Source organism: Pelodiscus sinensis, chromosome 29 (assembly GCF_052426305.1).
Source record: "Pelodiscus sinensis isolate ZL-2025 chromosome 29, ASM5242630v1, whole genome shotgun sequence".
NCBI lineage: Eukaryota > Metazoa > Chordata > Testudines > Trionychidae > Pelodiscus > Pelodiscus sinensis.
The window spans coordinates 3,667,268-3,693,139 of record NC_143080.1 but is presented as its reverse complement, the minus strand read 5'-3'; the positions used below and the strand labels follow the sequence as shown (position 1 = coordinate 3,693,139).

At 56.4% G+C, this 25,872-nt stretch overlaps 1 protein-coding gene across 1 annotated transcript in view; it reads right to left on the bottom strand.

Moving 5' to 3' along the window:
- LASP1 (LIM and SH3 protein 1) overlaps positions 1–25,872 on the bottom strand; it is a 62,906-nt gene that overhangs the window by 22,117 nt on the left and 14,917 nt on the right. The window contains exon 3 of the mRNA XM_075911465.2: positions 4,753–4,837. Coding sequence (XP_075767580.1) covers positions 4,753–4,837 — 85 coding nt within the window. The remainder of the gene's footprint in view (positions 1–4,752; positions 4,838–25,872) is intronic.

Genomic DNA, 25,872 nt, shown 5'->3' with positions numbered 1-25,872 from the left:
TCTGGGAGTTTTCTTTGCTCCCCTCCCCTCTCTTCCTCTTCCAGCTGCCTCAAGTTCCCTTGTGGTTAGTTCTGCCAGCATCCAGCAGCAGCCTCTCCTCCCTCAGGCTCAGAAGTCAGAGCCTGTAAGTCGCTTGGGCCTGGCTGAGATGCTCCAGGCAGAATGGGTTAAAAAAATCCCTCTCGGAAGGCTGTCCGTGATTCTCGTGTGAACACAGATCTGCTCGGCTGGAGGAGCCCGTCATATGCTTCTGCCCTGTCCATTTCCCACCCGAACATGCCCCTGATCCCTTCTCTCCAACAGAGACAGGGGAAAGTGACTGATTCCTCTTCAGCATCTCCTCTGGGCACAGCCTCCCCGCAGCACAACGCCAAGCCCAGTCTGGCTCCATCAGACCAACAGCATCTGTCTGTGAGTGGTCACTAGCAAGGCCATTCACTAAGGATATTAACAGCCGGGTAGTTGTGTCAATGTGTAACCGGGGGGGGAGCCAGCTTCAAACCAGCTCCCTGCGAGCACTGGCTTCTGCCTGCCCACCCCCGCTGTCCCTGGGGGATGCGGCTCCGCGGAAGCTGGCATGGACAGAGAGCCAGCTTAAAAGCTGACTCCCCGCATGTGCCCGCTCCCACATCGCCCCCCTGCTGCCTCTGATACAGAGGCAGCAAGGGGCGGGGGGGGGTGACTGCGTGAAGTTAATAGGATTAACTGAGAAGGCCAGATGTCAAGTCGACTGAACGGTGACATCCCTGCCGTTCCACAGGGGGCGGTGGCAGCAGAAATCGATTCTCTGCCCACCTGAGCAGGGCGTGAGAGACAGCCAGGAGCCAATCCCATTGTTCCGCAGGCAGCTCCCTGAGCCTGCAGCCATAGGCAGCATGTAAACAAGGCTGGAGAGAGGGCGTTCGGCGCATCCGCCCTGCCACCTTTCTCCAAGCTGGAGGAACTTCCTATTCCAGGGAGAGCGGTGCCCTGCCCAAGGCAGGACAGGGGACAGTTTGGGCAAACGTATGGGGTAGATACTAGCACCACTCACTGTGGGGCAGGATCTTAAGTGGGGGGAGGCCTCTGAAAAGCCAGCGGGAAGGGATTCAGCAGATGGGCACCTTTCGACTCTGAGTCAGAGGAAGGGGGCAGGGTTTTCCTTGCTCGGAGGCGCAGGCTTATGCAAGAGGATTTCAGAAGTGACCAGTGATTTTGTGATTAGCCAAGATACACCCCTGGCCAGACATCTTACACTGGGCACCCCCCCAAGCGGGCACTTCATCGTGGACACGCGTTCTAAAAATTGCTTCATGATCCCACAGAACCGAGGGAGCAATGTTCCCTCCAGTGTTTTCCATCCACGTGCGGAATACATTTTGTCAGGTGCACCATCAGAAGAAACCGCTCCTGGCGGCTGTGGGTGCTCTACTAATCAGCCGAGCGGCAACTGAATCTCTCCTGGGTAGCTGCGAGGGAGCCACCCTCTTCATCCAAGATATGTCTGAGGCCTCCCTCCCCGGCAGCCCTGAGCAGAGGGGCAACTGAGGCACAGAACAGATGCCGGAGGTTGCACAGACTCTGGCATCACAGGGAACCAAACCCAGGGCTCCAAGTGCTAAAGGGATACCCCAGCCACTGGACCAACCTTCCTTGCTCAGCTCGGCCTGGGCCATTTCCACCGGACTCTGTTTCCTGTCAAGAAGCATTGCTCAGTGCTGCCCACGGCTGCCTCCTCCTACCCTGGAGGTGGCACTTCTGGGTAGGAGAAGCAGAGCCTTAGAGAGATTGCTATTTGCCAGAGGATTAACATGGAAACTGCTGCACCAACGGGCCTATTCTAACTCAGCTGAGCAGCAAGCCTTCTCACAATGGGCCCTGCACCAGTGTTCCCTCTACATTTTCCCAACTATGTGTGGAATAAGTTGTGTTATACGCACTGAGGCTTGTGAACCACCCACAGAAACACACACTGCTGGCTGTGGGGGCTCTGCTAATCAGTCCTGGGTGGCCGCCCAATCACTCAGCCAACAGGGAACAGTGCCCGGCACACGTCCCTGGGGCAGGGAGTGGTTTCTGAGCCTCCCAGTACCATGGGAGAGGGGGATGCTGCTCTAGTAGGGACGCCCTCTGCAGCTACGACTGCGTGGGGCATTGACCCTTTACTCTCTCCTGGGCCTAGCTATCTGGGCCCAAACAGACTCCTCAGAGCATACAGTTTGGAGGAAGTGGCACGAGCTAGCTTCCTGTTCTAGCCTCCTAGAGAAGTGAAAACAAATATCCCGGGCCCCAGCCCTTCAGCGGGAGAAGCAACATGCCAGAGAATCTGGCACCCAGCGTGCCTGCCACACGCTGCCAGGAGCACAGCTTTGCTATGTGGCAAGGGGGTGGGGAAGAGAAAGGAAAAAAAACAGCCTCTGACATTGCCACGGCACAATTCACTCCAGGGGTCCTTAAGATGTTTAGCTATGTCCACAGCCTGGCAAAACAGCCCCCTCTGGGTTGGAGGGCAGCCGCTAGCCAGGAGACTAGGAGATTCCTGGGAGGAGAGTTGTAGGATCCTTCCTATGTACACAAGGAAAAAGTTCCTCATTAAGGCCTCCCACCTCCCCCATAAACCGGCATGGAGATTTCCCGGTAGAGTCTCAGGCAGCGTTCCCTGTAAGCTGCGCGCTGGGGCAGCCACCCAGGAGAGATTCAGGACCTGCCCAGCTGATGAGCAGAGTGCCCACAGGCACCAGCATGTGTGTCTACTGGTGGTGCACATCCGCACGTGTGTCAGTGCACGTAAAATTTATTCCGCCCATGGACGGAAAAAAAATTAGCGGAACCATTGGTCTCAGCCCATCTGAAATGGAAAAATTTGGATTTATGAACCGGGGGGGGGGGGTTTAAACCTAGAGGTACATAGCCAGCCCCTCCAGTGGCTGGGTCCAAAAAGTTGCCCCCGGTATTCAGAGCATTGGCATCAAGAATGGCCCATCACCGCCCGGATACCGTGCCACCGCGGTGCCCGCCGGTTACTAACAAACATCCTAGATGAGATCGGTTTTTAAAATGTTATGGACAAATCCCAATCGACTGCCCCCGCTCACATTCCCTTCCAGACCCCCCCACTTCCCTCCTGAACCCCAATCTTTTACCCTGAGCATCCCCACACCCTGCCCCTCCTCCATCACAATCATGAAAGACCCTGGCCCTTGACCAATTCTTGGAGTCCTCCCCCCCCCAATTAAAAATTGCCCATCCCTGCTCTAAGTGGGGAGCTGCGGAGACACCAGCTGCACAAGGGTCCTGAACAGCCTTTGTGCCCCATGGGGATCTGCTGAAATACAGCCCCGGGCGGGTCTCTAATGTAGCCCGGCTCTTGGGCTCTCAGTGCCAAGCTATCCGGCCTGGGACCCTGCAGAGGCAGCACCTGCCTCCCCGATGGTTCCAGGGCAGCCCTGTCGGCTCAGGCAGCTGCCTTGGTGCAAGGCGGGGCTGTTGAGAAACATGCAGCAAGGAAGGGACCTTACAAAAGCAGCTGTTTCAAAACAAGAGCTGCAGGGCCCCTCCCAGGAGAGAGCCCAGCAGCCAGCATCTGCCCTTTCGCCCTGGCACGTCTCCGTTCATGGGGGAGAGGAAAGGACGGTCCCCATGCTCTTCCCAGCACAGTGGAGAGGGGGACACACTGGTCCGGAATGAGGCCTGCTCACCCTGGGATCAGCACCCTGGCTAGTCCCATGGGGTGAGGGAGGGCACCATGTGCCTGGGGCTTTCCAAGCCCAGGGGTGCCTTGCAAAAGCCAGGACAGCTTGCTTTGGTGAGTCCCATAAAAGCAGGCCCTTTTCACTGGGGGGGAGGGGGGAGAAATAAAACTAGATTCTCAGCACAATTGCCACATCCTGTGTTCTCATGCAACCAGTGACAAGCAAAAATTGTTCCTGGACGCCTTTTCCAGCCCTGGCAGAGTATTCGGGTCACTCCTCTGCGTTCCTCCCTCCCAATCAAGGACAACCAGAGAGTTCTCTAAGCAGCCATGAGATCCAGGCCTTGAGCTCACGTCCGGCTTCAACTCCCTCCCCACGGCCCCGCTCCCTCCCCTCAAACCTCAGCCCAGCCGAGGGATCCTGAGAATTCACACGCCCGGCGCTTGCCAAAGAAGCGACGCCCCGTTTCAAGGGAACTCTGGCAGATCGAGAGCGAAGTGCGGCTCCGGGGAAGGAAGAGACCTTCTTGGTCCGCCTCAAGCGCTTCATGGCTCGACAGCCAAAACCCATCCCCACTGTGCCGCCAGAGCCAGCTCAGAGCTCTGCCTAGCAGCCGGGAGCTTTGCAGACCCGGTTCCATCTCTGGGAGGGGGATGTCCAGACGTGGCCACACAAGCGCAGTGATTTGTCGCCGCCCCCCCCCCCCTCGCCCTCCTGGAGACTTTCACCGGACCCATCTCTTTGCTCCCCTCTGTTTGTTTCTGCCTCTGCAGTGACATGTCCAGGGGCAACAGCTGTACATCAGGCTTCTGGTCTAACCAAGAGCGGGGGATGCTGGTTTGGGACTGGAGAGCAGAAAAACCAGACGGGAGAACACCAAGGCAGCTCGGCTCACCAGAGCCGAGGTAGTGGGGCCAGGCTGGTCAGAGGACTGGCCAGGCTTTCAGACCCAGGCAGTATTTTGAGACCCACCCCCGAGCTTGGCTCGCCTCCTTCGGAATAAGCTAGAGACGGAGGGGCAGAGCCCAGAGCAATTGGCGAGCCTGGCCAAGGGGCGGGGAAGCCTTGGGCAGCGTCTTACCTGGCTCTGCAGCTCGCTCTGCTGCTTTAGACGCAGGTTCTCCGGAGTGTCGGCCACCATGGTGAAGGACTGCTTCGGGTAGTGTCTGGGAGGAGAAGCAAGAGCCGTTACCAACCCAACGCCTGGACACGCGGAACAGAGCCCACGCACGGGGCCGCCTGGATGGACCTGCCCCAGGGACACGTCAGCCCCACTCCTAACCCCACCCCTCCAGTTCAGGTCTTTGTTTCAGCCTGGAACTCACCAAGGATTGCACAGGCTCCTAGAGCCCAAAGGCCTTTAGTTCCAGGACAGTTCCCCGGCTGCGAGTCCGGCTGCAGAGTACTGCGAAAGGCAGCAGGAGCAGCGGAGTGGCCAGAGGGCCTCCCAGCAAAGGCTGCTAACGGAGCTCGCTTACAAGCAAAGAGCGTTTAACTATTCAGAGGAAACCCTTCAGTACCCCTCCTGTTCGGAGAGGAAGAAGAAAGGGGCAGATTTCTGGGACCAGCCCAGCACGCCGTCCTGACACCCTGCAATTGTACAAGAAACAGCATTCCTGAGTGCCATGGCCTTCGCGGCAGTGGCTGCAAGGACCGGTCTACGCAGACTGTTGTGCCGGCTTCGCTGTTTCAACGAAGGGAGTGCAACAAAAAAGTTTTGTTTTGTTTTTTTAATTCCAGCAGGTAGAAACATTAGTCAGCTGGTGCCGACGCAGTCCTACTGGTACAAAGGGGTCTCCTTCCAGTATAGCTAACCAGCACTGCTCCCGCTAATCTTCCCCATCCCTGTGTGGAGTATGAGCTGAGGCAGGTGTGAATGTGCAAAACCTAGCTGTGGGCGCTCTGCTCATCAGATAGGCAGCACTGGAATATCTGAGCGGCTGCACGAGCGCCCAGCTTAGAGGGAACTAGGGATGTAAGAGACTAGTTGACTAGTGATGTGACTAGTCACTTTCCCCCTCTGCCTCCACCCTGCTGCCTCTATCAGAGAGAGGCAGCGGAGGGAGGGGGAAGCAGGAGCCCGTGCTAAGGGGGAGCCATCTTAAAAGCCGATTCCCCCCAGCACTGTCTCCGCAGGGGGGGATAGAGGCACAGTGGAAATCAGTGCAAGCAGGGACTGAAGCAGTCTCCTTGCGCCACTTCTGCTGTGATTCTGCTTTTGTACACTGGAGCTCTTGTACATTTCAAAAGCAGAAGCTGGGCAGCCAGCAGGGGACTCCCTTTTCAAAAGGAAGCGGGGGGGGGGGGGGGGGTTCCCTTTTGAAATCTAGAGCCCTGTACATTTCAAAGGCTGAGGCACGGCAGGGAGCATGGGATCAGTAGGGCTTCTGCTTTTGAACTGTAGCAAGAGCCCTGGTACAGTTCAAAGGCGGAGACGCCCTTAGAGACTAATTAAATCGACGATGGAAATCCCATCAACTTTTCGATTCGTTAATCTAACTTTAAGACCCCTAGGGGAACACTGCTTATCGGTACAGCAATAAAGCCATTTGGCCGCATCCTCCCTGCGGCTTGTGCTGCTCAGCTATTCTGGGGCAGCATTAGCATTACCACTGGTTTAGAGGAGTCCCAGGAACTCACACACCCAGGGGGTTCTGTACAGCCACAGAATGCCACCCACGTTTGGCAGCACGCCAATCGCTATGTCCCCAAGTGCCACGTAGATCGGAGCAGGGAACCTTTTTGGGGTCGGGAGCCACTGACCCACAGAAAAAAAAATCAGTCGGGGGCTGCACACAAGTGAGAAGCGCAAAAAAATACACCTCACTAAGGAAGTCCCCAACTCCCATTCCCCTTGCACCCAGAGCCTGGGGGGGCCAGGCTAGTAGATTGTGTGTGCTCCAACCCCATGGGGAAGAGCGGGGGGGTCTGGAGTGCCAGCACGTGCTCCCCAATGCTGATGAGAAGCCCCGAGATTCAGGGGCCAGATCCAGCCCCGGGGCCTGAGGTTTCCCACCCCTGATGTAGAAGCATGAGAACATCGCATGCAGCCATTGCTGTAGGCAACACAAATCAACAGTTAGAGGCACCTGAGTACACGTAGCAAAGGCTGGATCCTGCAGCTGGAAGACAAGAGGAGGTTGGTAAGTGAGATGGAGACTCTCCGTCTAGAGCAGGAGAGAGTTTGCACAGCCCTCTTTACCGAGGGAGTCAAGGTAGGGGTGTGAAGGACTAGTCGACCAGTCGCTTCTCCCCCCCCCCCCCTTGCTGCCTCTATCAAATAGAGGCAGCAAGGGAGGGTATGAAAAGGGGGTACTTCAAGGCAGCAGCGCTGCTTGGAGCCTGGGGCCAGACCCCGGGCTCCACACGGCGCTGCCGCTTTGAAATGCCGCCTGCAGCCCGGGACCAGCTGTTGTGTCTCCAGGCTGCACGTGGCGTTTCAAAGTGGCAGTGCTGCGTGGAACCTGGGATCAGGTGGTCCCAGCTGACTCCGGGCTCTACATGGTGCTCTCTCTGGGTATGTCTACACTACCCACCTACTTCGAACTAGGAGGGTAAGGAAGGCATACCGCACTTGCAAAAGAATCCCGGGATTTGAATTTCCCGGGCTTCATTTGCATAAGCGGGGCGCCGCCATTTTTAAAACCCCACCGGTTCGAACCCCGTGCCCCGTGTAGCCGCGCTCGTTTCCTTGCCTCCAACCTGGGGAACACCAAGGCCCAGGAGAAGGAAGTGCCAGGAAAGTTGTTTCTTCCAATTTCAAGGCAGCTTGAGGTCACCTGCAGTCTTAACTACTCATGCCCCAAACTGCCCGGGAAGACGTGCAAGGGAAATTCAAGCCTTAGACCTGGTGTAACTGCTTTGTGGGATGGCACCAGCGAGCAGGTCCTAATGGACAGCCGGTAACATAGGCAAGGGAAGGCATAGCCTTCCCAAAATTGCCTACACACCCCCGGCGTGAGGCTGGAGCCAGGGCCCAGGCTTCAGCCCGGCAGCTCCAGCCCTCCAGGTGGCCAGGAAGGATCAAGCTGGACATGGGTGGGGCCTTGGTACCAGGGGCGGGGCCTTAGGTGGAAGGGGCGGGGCTTCCCCAGCTGGAACTTCACCCGCCGTCAAAGCCCAAGGCAAGTGACCAGGCAACAGATTGAAAGAGCTGCCGCCATGCAGTCGAGTAGGAGGGCTCCTGGGTTGGATGGTAGAGCAAGGCGCAGGAAGCCGGGGAAAGCCACTTCCTGTTGCAGCGAGGCCAGTGGAGGTGGAGGGTTGAAACCCCACCTTACGCTCCCACAAGGTAACATGCTCTGAAACCCATGAATGAAGCAGAGACCTCCAGCAAGTTCTTTGCAAACTCCTGTTTTGCTGCTGCCCCCCGGGGGGTCACTTTCACCTTCCTAGCTTGGGATGGAAGAAATTGCTAAACTCTCCTGAAAAGCCACAGCATTGAGATGCCAGCCAGCTGCCTGTGTTTATTATGTGAAACACTCCACTCCTCCACGGCGCGTTAGCACCGGAAAGGAGGGCACTGTGTCTCACCAGCCCACTCCGGCTCTGTTCGGAGAACAGGCTGCCGTCGCTGAAGGAAGACCCAAGCAGGAAGGAGTAGGTGGTCTTTCTCTAAGGTTCCTTTTGGAATTTTAAGCCTTTTCCTTGAAATCAGGACATTCCCAATCCAGGGAAGGGAAAGAAAGCAAGTCTGGCATAGCACTGAATGCAGGCCTGTTTCCGTAGCCTCTAGCCAAAATGCCCTACACCAGTGGTGGGCAACCTACTGTCCCTGGGCTGCATGGGGCCCACTGGGACTCCACCATTGGCCCACAGACCCCCTGGCTGCCCCCTCCCCAAGCGCCTCTCACACACCAGGGCATTGGAGGCCTGCAGTCCCTATGCCTCCCCCTCCCTCCCAGCACTTCCCCATCCCTGCCTCCTGCCCCCCTCACCCCCACCAGCTGAAGGCAGCAAATCAGCTGTTTGCAGCATTCCAGCTCTGGGAGGGAGGGGTTAGGAGCAGGTAAGTGTGGGGTTCTGGAGAGGTGTGGGGGAGACGGCAGACCAGGGGCCTGCAGGTGGAACCCCAGGGGGCCCCGAGCTGCAGCGGCCCACGGAGGTGAAGGAGGACCACTCATGCGCCCCCTCTCCACTATTTGTGGTTGCCCATCCCTGCCCTGCACTATAGCCAGCCAGGTCTGGGGCTAGGGTGTGTGACCCCTTCCACAAGGAAAGCAAACATTTGGGCCACATTTAGGTCCCCACAGAACTGAATTAAGACCCTGGAGAGTCTAAGTATCCCTTTAAGAGGATACCCAGAATCCCACCTACACTTAAAACACTGGTTTGGGGGGGCAGGAAAGCCTGTTTTCACCTGTCACGTAGACTGGTGTCATCTGTAAATACGCAGGGGGGAGGGGAGGGGGCTGAAGTGACAGGCAGGGGACTCAGAGCACGAGCAAGGCTCTATGCACAACACCTCCCCCGTTCACACCTCTACCCCAAATGGGCCAACTGTGACTCAGTGGAACAAGTCAGTCTTAGGGGTGAGCCACACAGTCGGGCAGCGGCGTCCTAGCTGCCAGCTGCTGCTTCTGCACAGCTCCGGCCTGGTGCAGGACAGCAAGCACCCGGCCGCAGGCCCCGGCTCCTCTTCCTGCAACAACCCCTACCTGTGAGCAAAGCAGCCGTGCAGGAAATTCAAGGCTAAAAATAGGCCCCTGCCTCAGTACTTAGCAAAAAAAAAGCCCAAACCCCTTTCTAGAAGGAGAGCAGCCACAGCATGCCGCCGTCTCCCCTCCCCCAATCCTGCAGCGTGAGCACGATCCCCCTCCCCCAACCAGAGGAGGGTGGCAGCGGGCAGGCCCTTCCGTTCCCCACCCCCTGCCTTGCCTGCACAAATTCCTAGCAGCAAGGGATGTTACAAACAGGCTGCGTCCTGGCTAGGGCAGGGGACACAGCTGTCTAGTCCGGGGGGGTGGGGGCGAATCTGCTCCCACCTTCAGCAATGTGTAGTTGCAGGAGCCGGAAACTGGCAGGCAGTTGGGGAGACTGACACACACACACACACACGCACACCGGGGTGTGGAGCGGAGACACAGCCAGACAGGATAAACCTGCTCATCCCTGCGTGGCCCCCACCAGAAGTCTGGCGAAAGGAGAGATTTAGAAGCGGGTGGGAGCCAGTTTTGCAGCAGCGACAGACCACTCACGGCTTAAACCACGTTTGGTTGGGGGTTTTTTTAGAATTCCAATTCAGATTAATCTGATGAGCGCGGATTGAGATGACCCCCGCTGGGCCCCACATCTCAGCGCAAGCTACGGAACCCTACAGATGCAACTCCGTACCCACACCGAACACAGGAGCAGAGGGCTGTCCAGTGACTAACCCGGCCCGGGTGGCTCAGCTCCCTGCCAGAGCCAGGGGGAGCGGCTGGGCACCGCCCTGCCCGCCACACTGGCCACTTGAAAGAGAGCTGGCCACCTGTTTCAAAGTCTGGTCATCAATTCTAGCCAGCAGGACCCGCAATGTGGCTAAACAGCTGCCGTTTTAGCCGCCCCCCCCCCCCCAACATCTACGCTCGCCCAAGGCAGAATTACAAGGTTTGTTCAAAGTACTTTCCTTTTCCTCTCCAAAAATCCACTGGTCGGGAGCAAGGCTGCCTCGAATTTTTTCCATCCATGTGGAACAAATTTTATGTGCACCAAGGCATGCGCAGTTGTGCACCACCAGTAGGAACACATGCTGCCAGCTATGGGGGCGTTCTGCTAATGAGCGGGGCGGCATTGGACTCTTTCCTGGGTGGCCGCCCAAGCACTCAGCTTACAGGGCACACTGGTCATTAGTCTTGTGGGGAGAGCTCGCTTTTGCTGGCACAGATCTCGGCCCATCTTTGGATGCTGTTAACAGCGTCTAGACAACTTCCCTGCGCTTTGTGGATGAAGGGTTTCCCTGAGGGAAGAGTTCTAAGGTGGCTTAAGAAAGGGTAGAGCGCAGCAATGAGCAAATACCGGTCTGGTCTGGCAGGGTTAGCTCCTGGGTCTATTTACCTGCACGGCCATAGGTACCAGCAATCCTTGCTCCCGTTGGCCACAGATGGCTGTTCTGGGCCAATGGGAGATGTGGGAAAACGGTGTCCCGCTCCACACCCATTGTCCAGGAACGGCAACTGCTGGACCTGCGGCGGCGCAGGTAAATAGGCGGCAGCTCGCCGGGGACTAACCCTGGAAAACCACTGCCGGGTTACAACCCGCCCCTGGGGTAGCTCAAGACCCCGTCCAAGGACCATGAAAGTCGGGAGAAGATGAGGGGAGACTGGTGCAGAAGCAGCGAGCCTGGAGCCGCCTATTAAAGCGGTTTAGATTGAACACGGAACCAGGCTACAGAGAGCACGGCTGTATCCCGATGGTTCCCCGCCGTCCATCGCGCCCCAGCTCCAACGCGCTGGTTGAGAAGGGCACGGATTCCTCCAGTGAGGACAGCCGAGACAGGACCAACCGTCCCCCACGCAGCGCAGAGGCAGGAGAGGTGGCCCCTCCGTAACAGGCTGCAAGCCCACTCCGGCGCTGCCTGGCATTGCAGGGCACTGCATCTCCGATACCCCGAAGGGATGGGGAGGCTCTCCCCGCCCCCACACTAAGTCATTTCCTCCTCCCCTGCCCACTCCCACCTCGTTTCGTCCCTGGAAAGCTTCCCTGCCTGCAGCAGAGCCCTCGTTTCATCTGGCGTCTCTGACTGGAAGCGACAAGGCTGCATTTCAAGAAGAAGCGGGCCATTGAGATGCTGCCTGCCAGTGGGAACACCCCTGGCCTCTGTTTATTGGGGCAGGAGAGGACGCACGGGGTGTGGGTGGGGAGCAAACCTTGCTCTCCTGCCCTTTCCTCTCATGGCCCCACCCGAAGCCCCCTGCAGATTCTAGACAACTTCCCAGGCCAAGCTACACTTTCCCCAAGGCCGACTCCCTTGGAACAGTAACAAAGGGCCGTTTGAGAACCTAGACCTCTCTGGGAGGCCACCGCCAAGCCGGGTTCTCTGTCGGTGGGCGTGAGAACCAGAGGATTCAAGCCCACCGGGCCCCACTTACCGCTAGCCACCTGCAAGGCATTGGGTTGCCCCGACGGAGCACGTCCGAGCAGGGTGTGAATGGTGAAGCAATTAGCACCCCTCTGAACAGGTGATGCTGACCGATTCTGGGTAACTAGTGAGGTCTGGAGCAGCTTCCAGCCCGCTGTGGGCATCTGGGGCAGCCCCAGTCCACAGCAGGCTGGAGTGGGCGGGGGAGAGGGGTGCAGACGGCCTTGAACACCCCCTGCCTTATTTTGGTTAAGGGTCACGGTTAACTGGTTAACCGATTAAATGGGATTTCACATCTCTCAGTCTGGCACTGCAGTTGAAATGGATACCAAAACTTGAATGATCCCCTCTTCTCTCCCCCCCGCATGACACCAAACGGGACCTCACTGTCTCCAGATCAAAGGATATATTTGTATGCACCAGACACACCTGCCTAGTGAAGGGTGTGAGATCAGGAGCCCTGCTTCTAAGCGCTCGACTGGGCCTACGCTTCACTTTCGGAGTGGGAAGCATCCCCTTCCCTGTAGGACTCATGGAGATGTGGAGGGAGGGCAGACATCCCTGACCCCAGAGAAGAGAGACCGTCCCGCATGTGGGCTCACTCGGGGGGCTGCTGTACTGCAGCAAGAGAGATGGGATTGATGAAGGGAAAAATGCAATTTTTCAACTCTTCTCCCGCCGCCCCGGCATGGCGCCGAGCTGCATTTCTGGTTCAGTCACGGCCCAGGAGCTCGATGCAATCTGCTAGTGCTGAGAGCTAATCATTAGGTTACTATGGTAACTGCATCCGATGCGCTGGGCATGCTAATGCAAGAGAGCCAGGACTCCAAGCCGAGCCTCGGGGTGTTGGTGTGAGAGGCTCCCACTGTGGTCACAGCGCTGACAAGCCAAGCAGGAGACAGAAAAAAAGCTTTTACCTGGTGATGGAATTTAAAATTCTCCTCAGGGAGCTGAGATATTTGGGGAGGGGGGATGCTGCTCTGGTTAGACTCAGGGGCCTTCCTCCACCAGGACGCATAGAACTCAAGGGTGCGATTTACACAGATCGGTCAGGTTTAGGGATGTCAAAATCCTGTTTAATCAGTTAACAGGTTAAACCTAACTAGTTCACCAGTTAATCGGGATGGGGGGCTCCCGGCTCCTGCCTTAGGGTGGCTGGAGCAGTCCTCTGCCTCCAGGGGACCCTGGGCGGGGGCGGGGCTGTCCTGGGCACAGGTTAACCACTACCCAACAAGCATCACCTGGTCAGGGTGATACTTACCGGGTAACCGCTCATATCCCTAGACAGGTTCTATCACCCCTCCCCCCCCCAAAAGCCAATTTGTTTGCTTGTATCTCAAAACATTCTTAAAAACAAGACTGTCTGAGCGGTGTGACAGCCGCGTGCACATTCAAACAGCAGCCACCCCAGTGTATTTCAGAGACGGCTCATAGAAGAGGGCTCATGAACGCAAGAGGCCGGGGCACCAAGAAGTCCGGTGTTGTGTGTACACACCACACACACACACACACACAATTCTGCCAGCCCTAAAATGGCGAGAGCCCTGAAAATCCACAATCATCTGCTTTATATCCATGGGGACGGATGCAGTACAACGTTGGTATCTAGAACCCTGCACAGGACTAGAAAGCCCACGAGCGCGCCCACGTCCGCGGGGAAGCCATCCGCCCGGATCAGACGGGACTATACAAAAGAAGAGACGAGCACTTGAACCTTTTCCCTCGATTTTCCATCCCCGCATGCCTGCCTGGAGCGTAAGCAGGAGACAGAAAGACTGGCTGAACAGGAACAGACCTTTAAATCCTTCGCCAGTCCAGAGGCGGGCAGTTACTGACTTAGAACCGTGGCCCCAGACGCAGGTCAGCACAGGAGCTTGGAACAAGGCAGGGAGAGAATCAGTCACAGTAACAGGCACCAATAAATTCAGCCTTAACGAGAAAGCCGGAGGTGAGTGGCCTTGGCTCAGGGAGAGAACACAAGGCAGCATGTGTGGGAATGCCATCTCTGCTCCCTCCTCCTCCGCCCCCAACAGCTGGACAGATTCCCAGGGAAGACAGGTCGCTGGCATACAAGTGGAGGGCTCCGGGTGGGACGGCAGAGGGCTGAGGTGTGTTCTTTGGCAGAGAGGGCTGAAATCCCAAACCAAGAAAGGCCTGCCGGGGTCAGCGGCCTGTCCTAGCCTCCCCCCCATCAGCGAGGCCCAGTCTTGGCAGGGGAGGCTGCCATCGCCCCAGAGGGAAGAGTCCCTGCCTTTCCCTTCCAAGGGACAAGCACGCAAGCCCCCCGGAGCACGGAGGCCAAGTGGAGATCGGTGCCTAGCAGATGCGCATGGAACATTTGGGTTCTACTGCATCACCTGCTGGGCCGTGGCGTCCCCTCCACATGGGTGTCCTAAGCAAAGCTGCAGCATCCCCCCCAGAAGAGGCCACACTACAAGATACACACTGTGCCCTGCTGTGAGGCAGGCGATTCTTCTCAGGCCCAGTTCTCGGCACCAATGCAGCAGCGCGGCTAAAAAGTTAACCCTTGTCCGGGCTAAGTTGCACCTGGCTTTTGGGAAATTGAACCCTTCAGAGCTGAGGGGAGGCTGGATTCTCCTCCACATACCTCCAAGAGGCTGGAACGCCGCTAGGCAGAGCAAAAGGGCCGCGGCGAGGTGCATTGGAAAATCAGGTAAAGAGATGCACCTTGTGGTTACGTCTACACTGTAACACAAGGCACAGCATGAGCTGACCTACCCGACTCTCCTTAGCTGCATTAGACAGGCTAGCAGGTCCACGCCTAGGTCCCTGGTGTGTAGGTGTAACCCATGCACCTGGTGGGTGAGGTTCACTGTCCCATGCAGTGGCATGTAGACCACATAGAGGGAGCGAAAAGAACAAGGCAGCTCTACAGCCATAGCTGGGAGCCAGCTGGCTTTATAGCTCAAGTTGTAGAGGCTCCTCCACAGAGGTCCCAGGTTCAAATCCACCCCATGGTGGTTACGTAGGGATGTGGCTGTTTAATCAATTCATGTTAACCAGTGGGGGCTGGTTACCCAGACATCACAGGAGCCCCTGACTGCAGCAGGCCTGGGGAGACCACCGCAAGCAGAGGCTGCTCCAGCATCAGGAGGAACCCCTGCCTGGAGATGGGGGGGTGGGTGCTGCTCCACCCCTCCCTTTAAACAGTTAACCAATTAAACAGAATTTTACATCCCCGCTGGCTGTTCTCCATGCTGCTGCATCCACACTGCTATTTTCAGCTGCGCTAGCAGGGATCGGAGGTGCGGGAGGTAGCATCCCCTCAGAGGCAGAGTCAAACCAGAAACCTGGCTCCTTTCTGTGCGTCTTCCCAGCTGCTAGGAGCAAGCCTGCCAGGGGACCAGCCCGTCTCACGCATGCACCGTAAAAAAAAAAAATTCCAACGTGGAGGTTGTGACTCAGTGTCTCAAGCCCACCCTGCCTCTTCATTGAGGAAAAACTTCCCCTGGTCGCTGGGAGGGTGAACGCAGGGAAACTGTTCAATCGCGTCGCGGTGACTAACGGTGGGGAACTCATCAGTCCTACGCATCTGCAGAGGTGAGGTTTGCACAGAGTCTGTTGCTAAGGATAGCAATGCAGACAAAAATACGAACTCTTCATTAAGAGACAGCCCCCAGAGGGCTTACACGGGTGCGTCTGCAGCTACGTCTACATGGAGGCGGAAGTCCTGGATTCAACCCGGACTGCCAACGCCATGCAACCGCGAGGCACGCCACTTTGTCAGCTGAAGACGTGTTGGAAGACACCGTCTCTTGTCCGAGGCTCCGGGCATGCAGAAGGGGCCGAGTGTGACGAGGGGACTGGAGGCGGCGAACGGAGCCTCACACGTGAGCCGTGCAGGGATCACAGAACGGAAGCCACATTATGACTTTCGTGGGCCCTAGGCACTTTTGCCTTCGTGGGCCCCTCCCACCATAATAATATCAATATTAAAAATTATTTTTGATATAACTTTAAATACGTCAACATTTTTTTTTCTGTTTTAGGCAAAATTGAATAGATTTTCATGGGCCCTAAAAGTTTCATTTTTTTCTGATGTGAGAAAAAAAATGAAAACATTTTCTTCGACCCTAAAAGTTATTTTTTTTCTTCTGATTTTAAAACATTTTCATGGGCCCCTAAAAGTATTGTGGGCCCTAGGCACTGTGCCTACTGGATAAGTCGGCCCTGCTGGTGCCTCCAGTTCTGGACTAGTCCCTGCAAAGCTTAAGGGCAGTAAGAGCCCAAGAGCAAATTGGAAAAAGCAGGGAGGGCAGACACCCACATCTCAACAACTGTTTTAGCACTGGACAGAATTTTAAACAACTGCCCACGCCTGATAAGAGGAAACAGCCGAACAGAGGGAGATGAATTCACCTTACACTTCATGCCTCTTGGATGGAGGTTTACTGCCTGATTAGAGTTTAATGAATTGACAAATGGGATGTCCTTCCCCCAAATCCTCACCACAGGGGGGCTGCTGTCAGATTAAGGGTTTAAGTATGTGGGGCAGAGAGACATGTGACCAAGGAGTAAAGCAGACTCTAAACAGCCTTGTGCACGGCCAACAGGAGAACAGGCTCTTTAATCCACAACCCCCTTGGAATCGAGGGTGATCACATACAATGGGAGAGATGGGCCGTCCGTTAGAGCAGCCTATCTAGCACACTAGGTGTCATCAACTCTGCCTTGAAAAGTGCTTTTCTTTGTAAGCAAGAGGGCCCGTGGGAAGCAAGACAGCAGCAGACTCCTACCTTAGCTGATAAGCCCTCCATACAGACCTCCCGCAAAAGGGTCTTATGGGGCTATCACTAACTTCACTGCATCAGTGGGAGCCCTAGGATAGACAAGACTCTGGGACCTAGGGCTACGTCTGCACTGTTTTCCTCGGCAAAAAATATGCTAATGAGGGGCCCATATGCATGAGCCACGATCTCATTTGCATATTTTCTGCCACTCTGTTTTTGCACGAGGGGTTTTTGTGCAAAAACAGGCAGTGTGGATGTTTTCTGTTTGCACAAAACCCCCTTTTTCCGCAAAATCGGTATACCTCCTTTTTGGGGGCATAAAGATCTTGCAGAAAAAGGGAGGATTGCGCAAAAAGAAAACAGCCACACTGCTAGTTTGTGTGTGCAAACACCCCAGCGCAAAAACGGATCGGCAGAAAATAAGCAAATGAGATCGCAACGCATGTAAATGAGCCCCTCATCTGCATATTTTTTGCCAAGAAAACTCTTAGTGTAGATGCAGCCTAGGTGTAACTGACATGATTTAAAAAACAAACCCTGTGCCGAGCTATGAAAGCCCGCTGATTCTGTTCTGGCCCTCGCAGTGTGGTTCAAGTGCTATCGGCGTGAAAATTTGCTTGCGGCTGTTACTTTCAAACCCTCGGATTACTTGAAGAGGTTTCTACATTTTTTCTGTTTACTTTGGCCTGAAGAGCACTTTGAGATGCTAGATGTGCCCTTTCCCTGGTACATAAGAATGGCCGGACTGGGTCAGACCAAAGGTCCATCTAGCCCAGGAGTCTGTCTGCAGACAGTGGCCAGCACCAGGTGCCCCAGTGGGGGTGAACCGAAGACAATGATCAAATGATTTGTCTCATGCCATCCATCTCCAGCCTCTGACAAACAGAGGCCAGGGACACCATTTCTATCCCCTGGCTAATAGCCTTTTATGGACCTAACCTACATGAAATTATCAAGCTTCTCTTTAAACTCTGTTATAGTCCTAGCCTTCACAGCCTCCTCTGGCAAGGAGTTCCACAGGTTGACTATGCGCTGTGTGAAGAATAAGTTTCTTTTATTAGTTTTAAAGCTGCTACCCATTAATTTCATTTGGTGTCCTCTAGCTCTTCTATTATGGGAACTAATAAATAACTTTTCTTTATTCACCCTCTCCACACCACTCATGATTTTATAGACCTCTAGCATATCCCCCCTCAGTCTCCTCTTTTCTAAACTGAAAAGTCCCAGTCGCTTTAACCTCTCCTCATATGGGACCCGTTCCAAACCCCTAATCATTTTAGTTGTCCTTTTCTGAACCCTTTCCAAGGCCAAAATATCTTTTTTGAGGTGAGGAGACCACATCTGCACACAGTATTCAAGATGAGGGCGTACCATAGTTTTATACAGGGGCAGTAAGATATTCTGTGTCTTATTTTCTATCCCTTTCTTAATAATTCCTAACATTCTATGTTAGGAATTATTAAGAAAGGGGTAGAAAATACAGACAATACAAGGTACAGACAAGTTTCTCCTGGCTTTCACATCACCACAGAGGGGAAAAAAGTTGGCGGTAGAAGTGAGGTCCCATCCAGGACCAGTCTCTGAACGAGGAATTGTAAAACCCCTGCAAGCTACAAGAATTAGGGATGTTTGAGTGTAAACAAATAACTGTTTAATAAGCAGAAGGGGCGGAGCCTGGGATACAAGGGGCGGAGCTTAGGACTTGCCTCCGCCCAGAATTGTCTGGGATGGGAGGCTTTGAATTAAACACACAGCAAAGGGCTCCTGGCTCCAGGTCCTGCCGCTACTGCGTTGCCTAGCAGCCACCCGGGGTTACTACGGGTATTTAAAGGGCTCGCAGCTACAGCCTCTGCCGGGGTAGCGTCGCGACTGGGAGCCATTTCAATAGGATCTGGCTGCCTGGAAATTCGATGGCACCGCCAGCAGGCTATAAATAGAAAGCAGCCCGATGCATCGCGTGCCAGATCAAAGCATTAGGGGGGCCGGATGCCAGCCCTGGTGTAAGCTCTGAGATTTTCAGCAGTTACACGGTTACCCCATTACACAAGCTTCAGCTTCCCTACCAGGAATAGCCACTTCCCAGTCGGGAGAGCAGCGATAACCCTTTCAAATTTACCCTTCTGTTGGTTTAATTTACCCTTCAGGTTTACTGGGAACTCATGAACCAGAAAGGACCCAATTGGTTTTTTTTTCCAGACCCAGGTCTGTCAATCTGCAACAGCGGAGAACAAGTTTATTTTGAATTCAGAGACTGAACTGTTCTGTCCCTTTCTCCAGACAGACCTGCCCTTTAAGACCAATGTATAAACCAGGAAGCAGGCTTCCAAAAGGTGGAAGCCTTAACCGTGTCACCCGAGATCCTCAGAAGGTATCTGGGCACCTCACTCCTCAGAAGAGATGGAAGTAGGCACGTAACTCCCTTCGGAGCATCCAGGCCGCCCTGGCTGCTGTTCAAGTGATGGGAACAGAGCAGAATGTCGTTCTGAGGACTAGTTCGAACATGACTCGTCCAGACAGCAAAGCAGTTAGAACCACAGTTGTTTGGAATGGGACTAACACACCCGCTACACAGGGGTGAGGACCCTTTTTTGGGTCGGGGGCCACTGATCCACAGAAAAATCAGTCGGGGGCCACACACAAGAGAGAAGCGCAAAAAAACCCCCCACAATTCTTGTTGTGGCCCCCAACTGAGGAGAAAGACCCTCCCCCACATTCCCCTCGCACACCAGAGCCTGGGGGGCAGCCTCTTTTGTGGGCTCAAGCTCCCAGGTGGGCAGCAGGGGGGGAAATGTGGCACCAGCACAGGCTCCCCAATGCTGGGGAGAGGGCCCTGAGCCTCGGGGGCCGGACCCATCCAAGTGGAGGGCCGCATCCGGCCCCCGGGCCTGAGGTTTCTCACCTGAGCTACATAATGGTGGGTGCCTTGGACAGATCTGAACAGCAAGCTGATTGGGGGGGGGGGGGTTAGTTCCCTTGCTACCCACAGCTCCAGGAGACTACAGCATGCCTCCCCTCCGAGGGGACCCGAGCCCCTTTTCACAGCTATATCAAGGCTCATGAAAAAGTTAACGGAAGTAACAGGCTGCGGAGTATTGGCAGAGCAGAAATACACATCCTCCCTGGCAGAGTGTGAGTTGCTAATTCTTGGGAACCAAACAAAACAAAAACCAAAACAAAAGATCCCTCCCCCCCCCCCCCCCAAAAACGTAAAGACTAATTTATTTTTAAAGACACCTCCTCCGCTCTGCAGCAGGCCTGTAGGGCCCTAGCGCACCGGGAGCTGGCGCTGAGGGGAAAGGAGGTCAATTCCTCAACAGCAGGAGTGGGGAATGTAAGGCGGATGTGGGCCCCGGTTTGCCTGGATCCAGACCCCAGCATTGGGAACCCGCACTGGCGCCCCAGGCCTCCCCCCCGTTGCCCCACCGCAGGACTGGAGCGCACAAAACTGACTAGCCCAGGCCCTGAGGCTGTGGGGTGCGAGGGGAATGTCTTCCTGCTTCTCACTCGTGTGCGGCCCCCGACCCTCAAAGATTCCCCACCCCTGCTCCGAAGCATTCCAGGGAAAGGCTGCCGTGCCCGTCTCCATGGGTAAAGCCATTTGCAGCCTCCCTACGGAACTGGATTCAAATTAAGTAGTTGAGAGAGGCAGATTCCCACCTTTTCCCTCCCACCACACACCCCTCTTCGGGATTCGGGCCAGCTTAGCCTTAGGGCAGGAGGAGGGGGGACCCCGCCACAGAACGTCCTCTGCTAACTCAGCGGGACCCCCTCCCCGTGTTCCTCAGAGCGGGAACGAATCCCCCCTCCTGTACCAACGACAATACAAAGGCAGGCACAGAATCCTTCCTGACGCGCGTCAAGGGGAAGGGAGTGTTTTTTCTCTGCACCAACGTGCCCTCTGGCACCGAGGCATGTGCGGACGTGCACCACCCGTAGGAACACGCTGCGAGCTGGGGGCGCTCTGCTAGTCCGCGGGGCGGCACTGGAAGCTTTCCAGGGCAGCCGCCCAAGAGTTCAGCTCTTCTGCGCAGTCAGCCAGGTTCTAGCCCCCGGGAGAAAGACCCTCCAAGTGACTTTCCCCTGGGACGGGAGCAGGCAGCGCGATAGCCCCACCCCACCCGAGTCCCAGCCTGCAGCCATCCTGATGGATATGGGGCAACCTGGCCCCTGGGCAAAGGGCACAAGCCCCCCAGCCAGGCAGGAGAGAGTAACTGCTTCTCTGCCAATCTAGAGGGTGGCTCAAATGACTTGTCAGCTAGCGCCAGCCAAACACCTTTTAGCACAGGGATGGGGAACCTAAGGCCCCAAAGCTCACGGCTCCCCCTCCACTCAGCAAGGGGAGCCTGCGCTGGTGCTTCAGCCCCCCCCAACCCCACCCCCACCCCACCCCAGGGCTGGAGCACACAAAACCCACTAGCCTGGGCCCACTGGACTTTATAGCTCAACCCCCCAGACTCTGGTGCGCGAGGGGAACATGGGGAGGGTCTGTCTCCTTCGCAATTCTGGGGGTCACGTCAATGAGGGTTTTTTTCTTGCTTCTCGCTCGTGCGCAGCCCCCCCCCCAACTGGTTTTTCTGTGGGTCAGTGGCCCAACCCCCCAAAAAAGGTTCCTACACCCCCGTTGTAGAGGCTGATTCATTCCATAATTTTGGAAAAAGGAAAGGTAGCCCAGGGAGCCGTTTGCGCTCACCTCAACCCCCACGGTGTCCAGGAAGACCTGTAGCAAACAGCTGAGGAAAATGGCCTGCAGGAAGGGCCACCCCCACTCTCATCCCCACTCCCTTTTCATCATCTGGCACCACGGGGCGCCCTCCCCAGGGAGACAGCAACGAGTGAGCGGGTGGAACAAAGCCAGCCTGGGTGGGCCTCGGCGGGGACTTGTGGGCACAAAAAGGGAGCCGCAGAGAAGCTGGATTTTTCCAGGGTTGTTTTGGCACCAGGGAGGCCGAGGTGGGTAAACACGCCAGGAGACGCGCCTGCACAGCGGGTCCTGGGGAAGGGCCGGGCTGGCCGCAGGAGTCAGAGTTGTGAGGTGGAGGGTGGGGGAGCGGTTACAAGCAGGTCTGCTGCTCGCGGAGGAGACCTGGGAAGGGCAACGCTCCCTCGACTTTCCGGGGGGAAAAGGAGACCCCTCCAGGCTCGCGTCAGTGCAGACGGGCGCTGGGCCCTCAAAGCCGGGACGGGGAGCCGCTTGCGGGCCGGAGAGAAAGGCTGCTGCTCAGAGCGCCCTGCACACAAGTCCGTTCACACGCCCCGGTTCAGGGAGAGAGTTTGCTAGGAAGCAAAGCCAAACCCGCCCCTCAGGCTTGGCTCTGCCTGCCTCTAGTTCACACTGCGGCCGGCCCCACCTGCCGCCGTGCTCCGACTGAACTGGGACAGCCGAGCCAACGGACCACCGAGGGATAGGCCCGGTGCCCCCAGGTTGCCAGCCTGGGAGTCCTCTCCCTGAGGGGAAAAGCAGCCAATTCCTGTTCCACTCCCACCGCAGGTTGCCAGAGCAAGCGCCTACAGCTCCCCTCACCCACGGGCACCAGTTCAGAGATGCTCTCCCTCAAGGAGGGCAGCAGCATGTTCGGAGCCCCTTGGGCCAGGCGACCTGAGGGCCCAGCCTGCGGGCAGACGCGTCGGGCCTCGCTAGGGAGCAAGCGGGGATCTGAACCACCAGCAAGTTCTGCCGGGCTTCACAGTGCTGCTTTACGGCATTTCTACGGTGTCCTATAGTTAGCCAGGGCTACACTCGTGACTCTGGTGATAAAACTCCCCCAGCAGAGGCGAATAGACACATTCGGGGAGGTTATCTGAGCCGACCCCAGAAAGGTCGGTTACGGCAGAATCCCACGCCTGTGCCATGCAAGCTTCCCAGTTTCTTCCCACAGACACAGGCTGGCTCCCCCCCCCCCCAATTCAGTAAGGAGGCTGAGGGCTTTGACACTAGGGAGAACAAGCAAGGGACACAGAGCCGGCCCTCCTGGTACCTCCCTGTGCAGAGCCATGGCAGCTGGGGCCAGTGGCGTTATCAGTGAGGAGTCTGACTCCAAGCGGAACAAGTCGTTCCCACGCTCTTTCTATAAAGCCACCCCCAAAAAGCTCCTCCACTCTTCAGCTGTCGCCCCCAGCCACTAATCCAGCCCAGATTTCTAATCCAGCCCACAGATTGCTTTAGAGGAACGTCTGTCTACCACCTCTCCCCGCCACCCAGAAACCGATGCACCAGAAAATCCCCACCCTGAACTTCTACTGCAAGAGGAGGAAGGGAGCTATTCTCGTCTGCATCCTTCCACTCTGCGGCCGCCCCCACTCCGTGCCAGGTATAGCGGCGTCTTCCCTTCCAACAGCAAACCCAAGTGCCAGCTCCCATTTGCAAGGAGACAGAGCGCACTTGTTCGGAGCCACGTGGCTATGCAAAGCTAGCGACAGTTACTCCGCTCCAGGAACTCAGCAAAAAGGCATCACATCAACACCTGGACTGGGTCCCAGCCGCACTATTCCTCCCTGCCTCCCCACCCCCAGCTTGGAAGGGTCACGGTAGCGTAATATGCTGCTACCAGATGGAGCGATTAGGAGTGCCAAGAACAAAGATCGTTGGCTTGTTTTGAAATTCAAAGCAGTTCTGCTTTTGCCTGCCGCTTACTAACTTTTTCCAAGAGGGAAGCTGGCCCGAGAGGTAACGGCCCGTTTGCGCTGAACGGAAAGGGAAAAGAAAAAGTGATCAAATTAGAGATTTTTCTTTAGAGGGAATCTCAGACCTGTCTTTGCAGTTGTGCCCTGGAATCAGAGAACGTTTCAGACATAAGGACACGGGTCAGGCATGGGATGGAGTGTTAACGTGGGCCCCGCCGTGGCACCTAAGCCAGCAGTTTTAAAACGTATTCTCTCATGACCCAGTTGAAGAAAATGGTCGATGCCACAACCCAGCACAATGTGACTGGTGTGTGGGCTGCGGGGTGGGGCGGAGGATGGGAGCTTTGGGCTGTAAGGGGGGGGTCAGGGCTGGGGGCCAGGAGGGTCTGACTTCCAGTGGCTCCCAGTCAGTGGTGCAGCAAGGGGGCTAAGGCAGGTTCCTGCCTCTCCAAGCACCCCAGACCAGGCTGTGCCCCAGAAGCAGGCTCCCAACCAATGCGAGTGCAAAGCTAGTGCTTGGGGCACTGCATGGAGCCCTGTGCGTTCTCCCCCCACACCTCACCTAGGACCCAGGCCTGCCTGCAGTTTGCAGTGCCAGGACAGGTAGGGAGCTGCCTCAGCCCCCCCACAGCCACGAGTCCCAGGACCCGACCTCCCACTGCTGGGTGGCGACCCGTCATTGGAAAAAAACCCACTGGCCTAGATTTGAATCCCCAGCAATAAGGTTCCACGTATGGTGCAGCACAGCCAGCTGGATTCCGCAGAGACGGCTCGAGCCGGAGAGGGTTTGGATTTCCCACGCCGACCAGCTCCAGAGAGGCAGGGCAGCCAACCCGGCTTTGCAGGGAGCCAGCACCCCCAAACAGTGCAGCGGGGGGGAGGGAGATACAGCTCTGCCCCACCTCTCACCCAACACCCCACAGAAGCCGCCCCCCCTCCCCAGCCCACCGTGGCTGAGAAACAGCTTGTTTGGGGTGTGGAGGCGGAGGGGAAGCCAAGACCAGCGAGCTGTGCACACGAGCATTAGGGTTTCCTTTGATGCTCAGGTCAGGAGACTCGGTACTTTGGAGGACTGCAGCAAAGGTGGAGAGCAGCACCGTCAGCGCCAGCGTCCCTGTGCAAGTTCAAAGGACACTGTGTGCTCTTCCCCGGGGGGGGGGGGAAATTGCTGAGCAACTAGGCCATTAGCTTCCTGCCAGCTACTTCACAGCAGCCAAGGACTAAGAGCAGCCAACTCAGTAGGGCAGACAGACAGCCCCTCCGCTTAGCCACACTCAGATCCTACCCAGGCGGATGCTTGTTTGCACTGAACCTTTGGCCAGGTCTGATGCCAGGGAGACTGCTTAGCTTGTTACATCACTGCAAGCCCAAATCCGCCCCACGAACCCCAACCAAGAATCAGGGCTTGCTCCTTTCATAGGGTTAAGACACCCTCCCTCAGAAGGGGCCCTGCCTTGGCTGGCCTGGGATTGGCAGAGGAAGGGACTTTGCAGAGACAGCGACGGGAGACACAGAATGGATCTGACTAAGGATGTATGCAGCTCAGCATCACGTGCACCCACCGATGGAGCCCAAAATCCCTCCCCCTCCCCCCGCATTTCCATATCCCAGGGAGCAGAGCCATGCAAGAATTCCAGGCAGGGGAGGCCGCTGTCCCTCCCGCTACTTCCAAGGACCACATATACACAGCTGAAGCCTTGAACAAGCAGCTCTCTCCAGGTCCGACCAGTGAAGGCAGTCGCACAGCTGGGAGCAGGGGGAATGGCCCCAGCAAAACACGGACCCATCCCAGCAGATCCGAGCTGAGCTTTATTCTGCAGCGACACCAAACCTACGACCTGGGACTATGGACAATAAGCATGAGACACCTGCAAGCACGGGGGCTTAGAACAGGGGTAGGCAATTTTTGACTGGGGGGGCCACCCCGGAAGGGGTGGGGTCTTGGGGAAGGACCAGGATACTTCCATGCTTCCCCTCCTACAGACCCGGACTGGTCTGGGGGAGCACAAAGTCTTTGCCTCCCCGCCCCCAGCTGTTCTGAACAGCTGGCAGTTCCCTCGAGGTGCCTGTGGGCCTGGTGGTGCGAGTAGACTTGGCATGCTCTTCTCCCCTCCCCCCACTCCCTCTAAAAAAACATCAGGGCTGGGGGAGCACATGAAATCTCCTCCCAACCTGCCCCCATCGACATGGAGCCTGATTGAGAAGCAGAAAAACACACAGCCCCTCGCCAAGCAGAACTGTGGGGGGGCTGGGCTAGAAGATTTTTTGGGGGGGGATGGAGGGGAGCCTCCAGGCAGCGTTTTACTGAGCCAGCCAAGGGAGGGGAGGGCAGCATATGGAGTCGCTCCCCTCCCTCACCAGGCAGAGCCCCTGATCAGATCCAATTGGTCTGACCCCTCCCCACACAGTCGGGAGGCGCTCCAGCCCCATGGGGTGGAGGGGAGAGAATTGCGAGGGGGAGCATGGGACTACAGCACCAGCATGGGCTCCCTAATGCTGGGGAGAGAGCCCCAAGCCTCAGGGGCCAGATCCAGCCCCCCCAAGCCTTAGCTTCCCCACGCCTGGCTTAGACCCCTGGCAAATATTCAGCTTTAGGCAACACCCTCCTCTGTAGTTCTTACAGAAACCCCACTCTGGACAAGATCTTACTTCAAAGAAAAAACCTAAATAAGCCCCCCCCCCCTCCCCCAAAGCCACTTCCATTTGCGTTATGGTATGTAACTGTACAGAGCTTTGACACCCCCAGGCGTGCGTGAGACCCAACAGAATG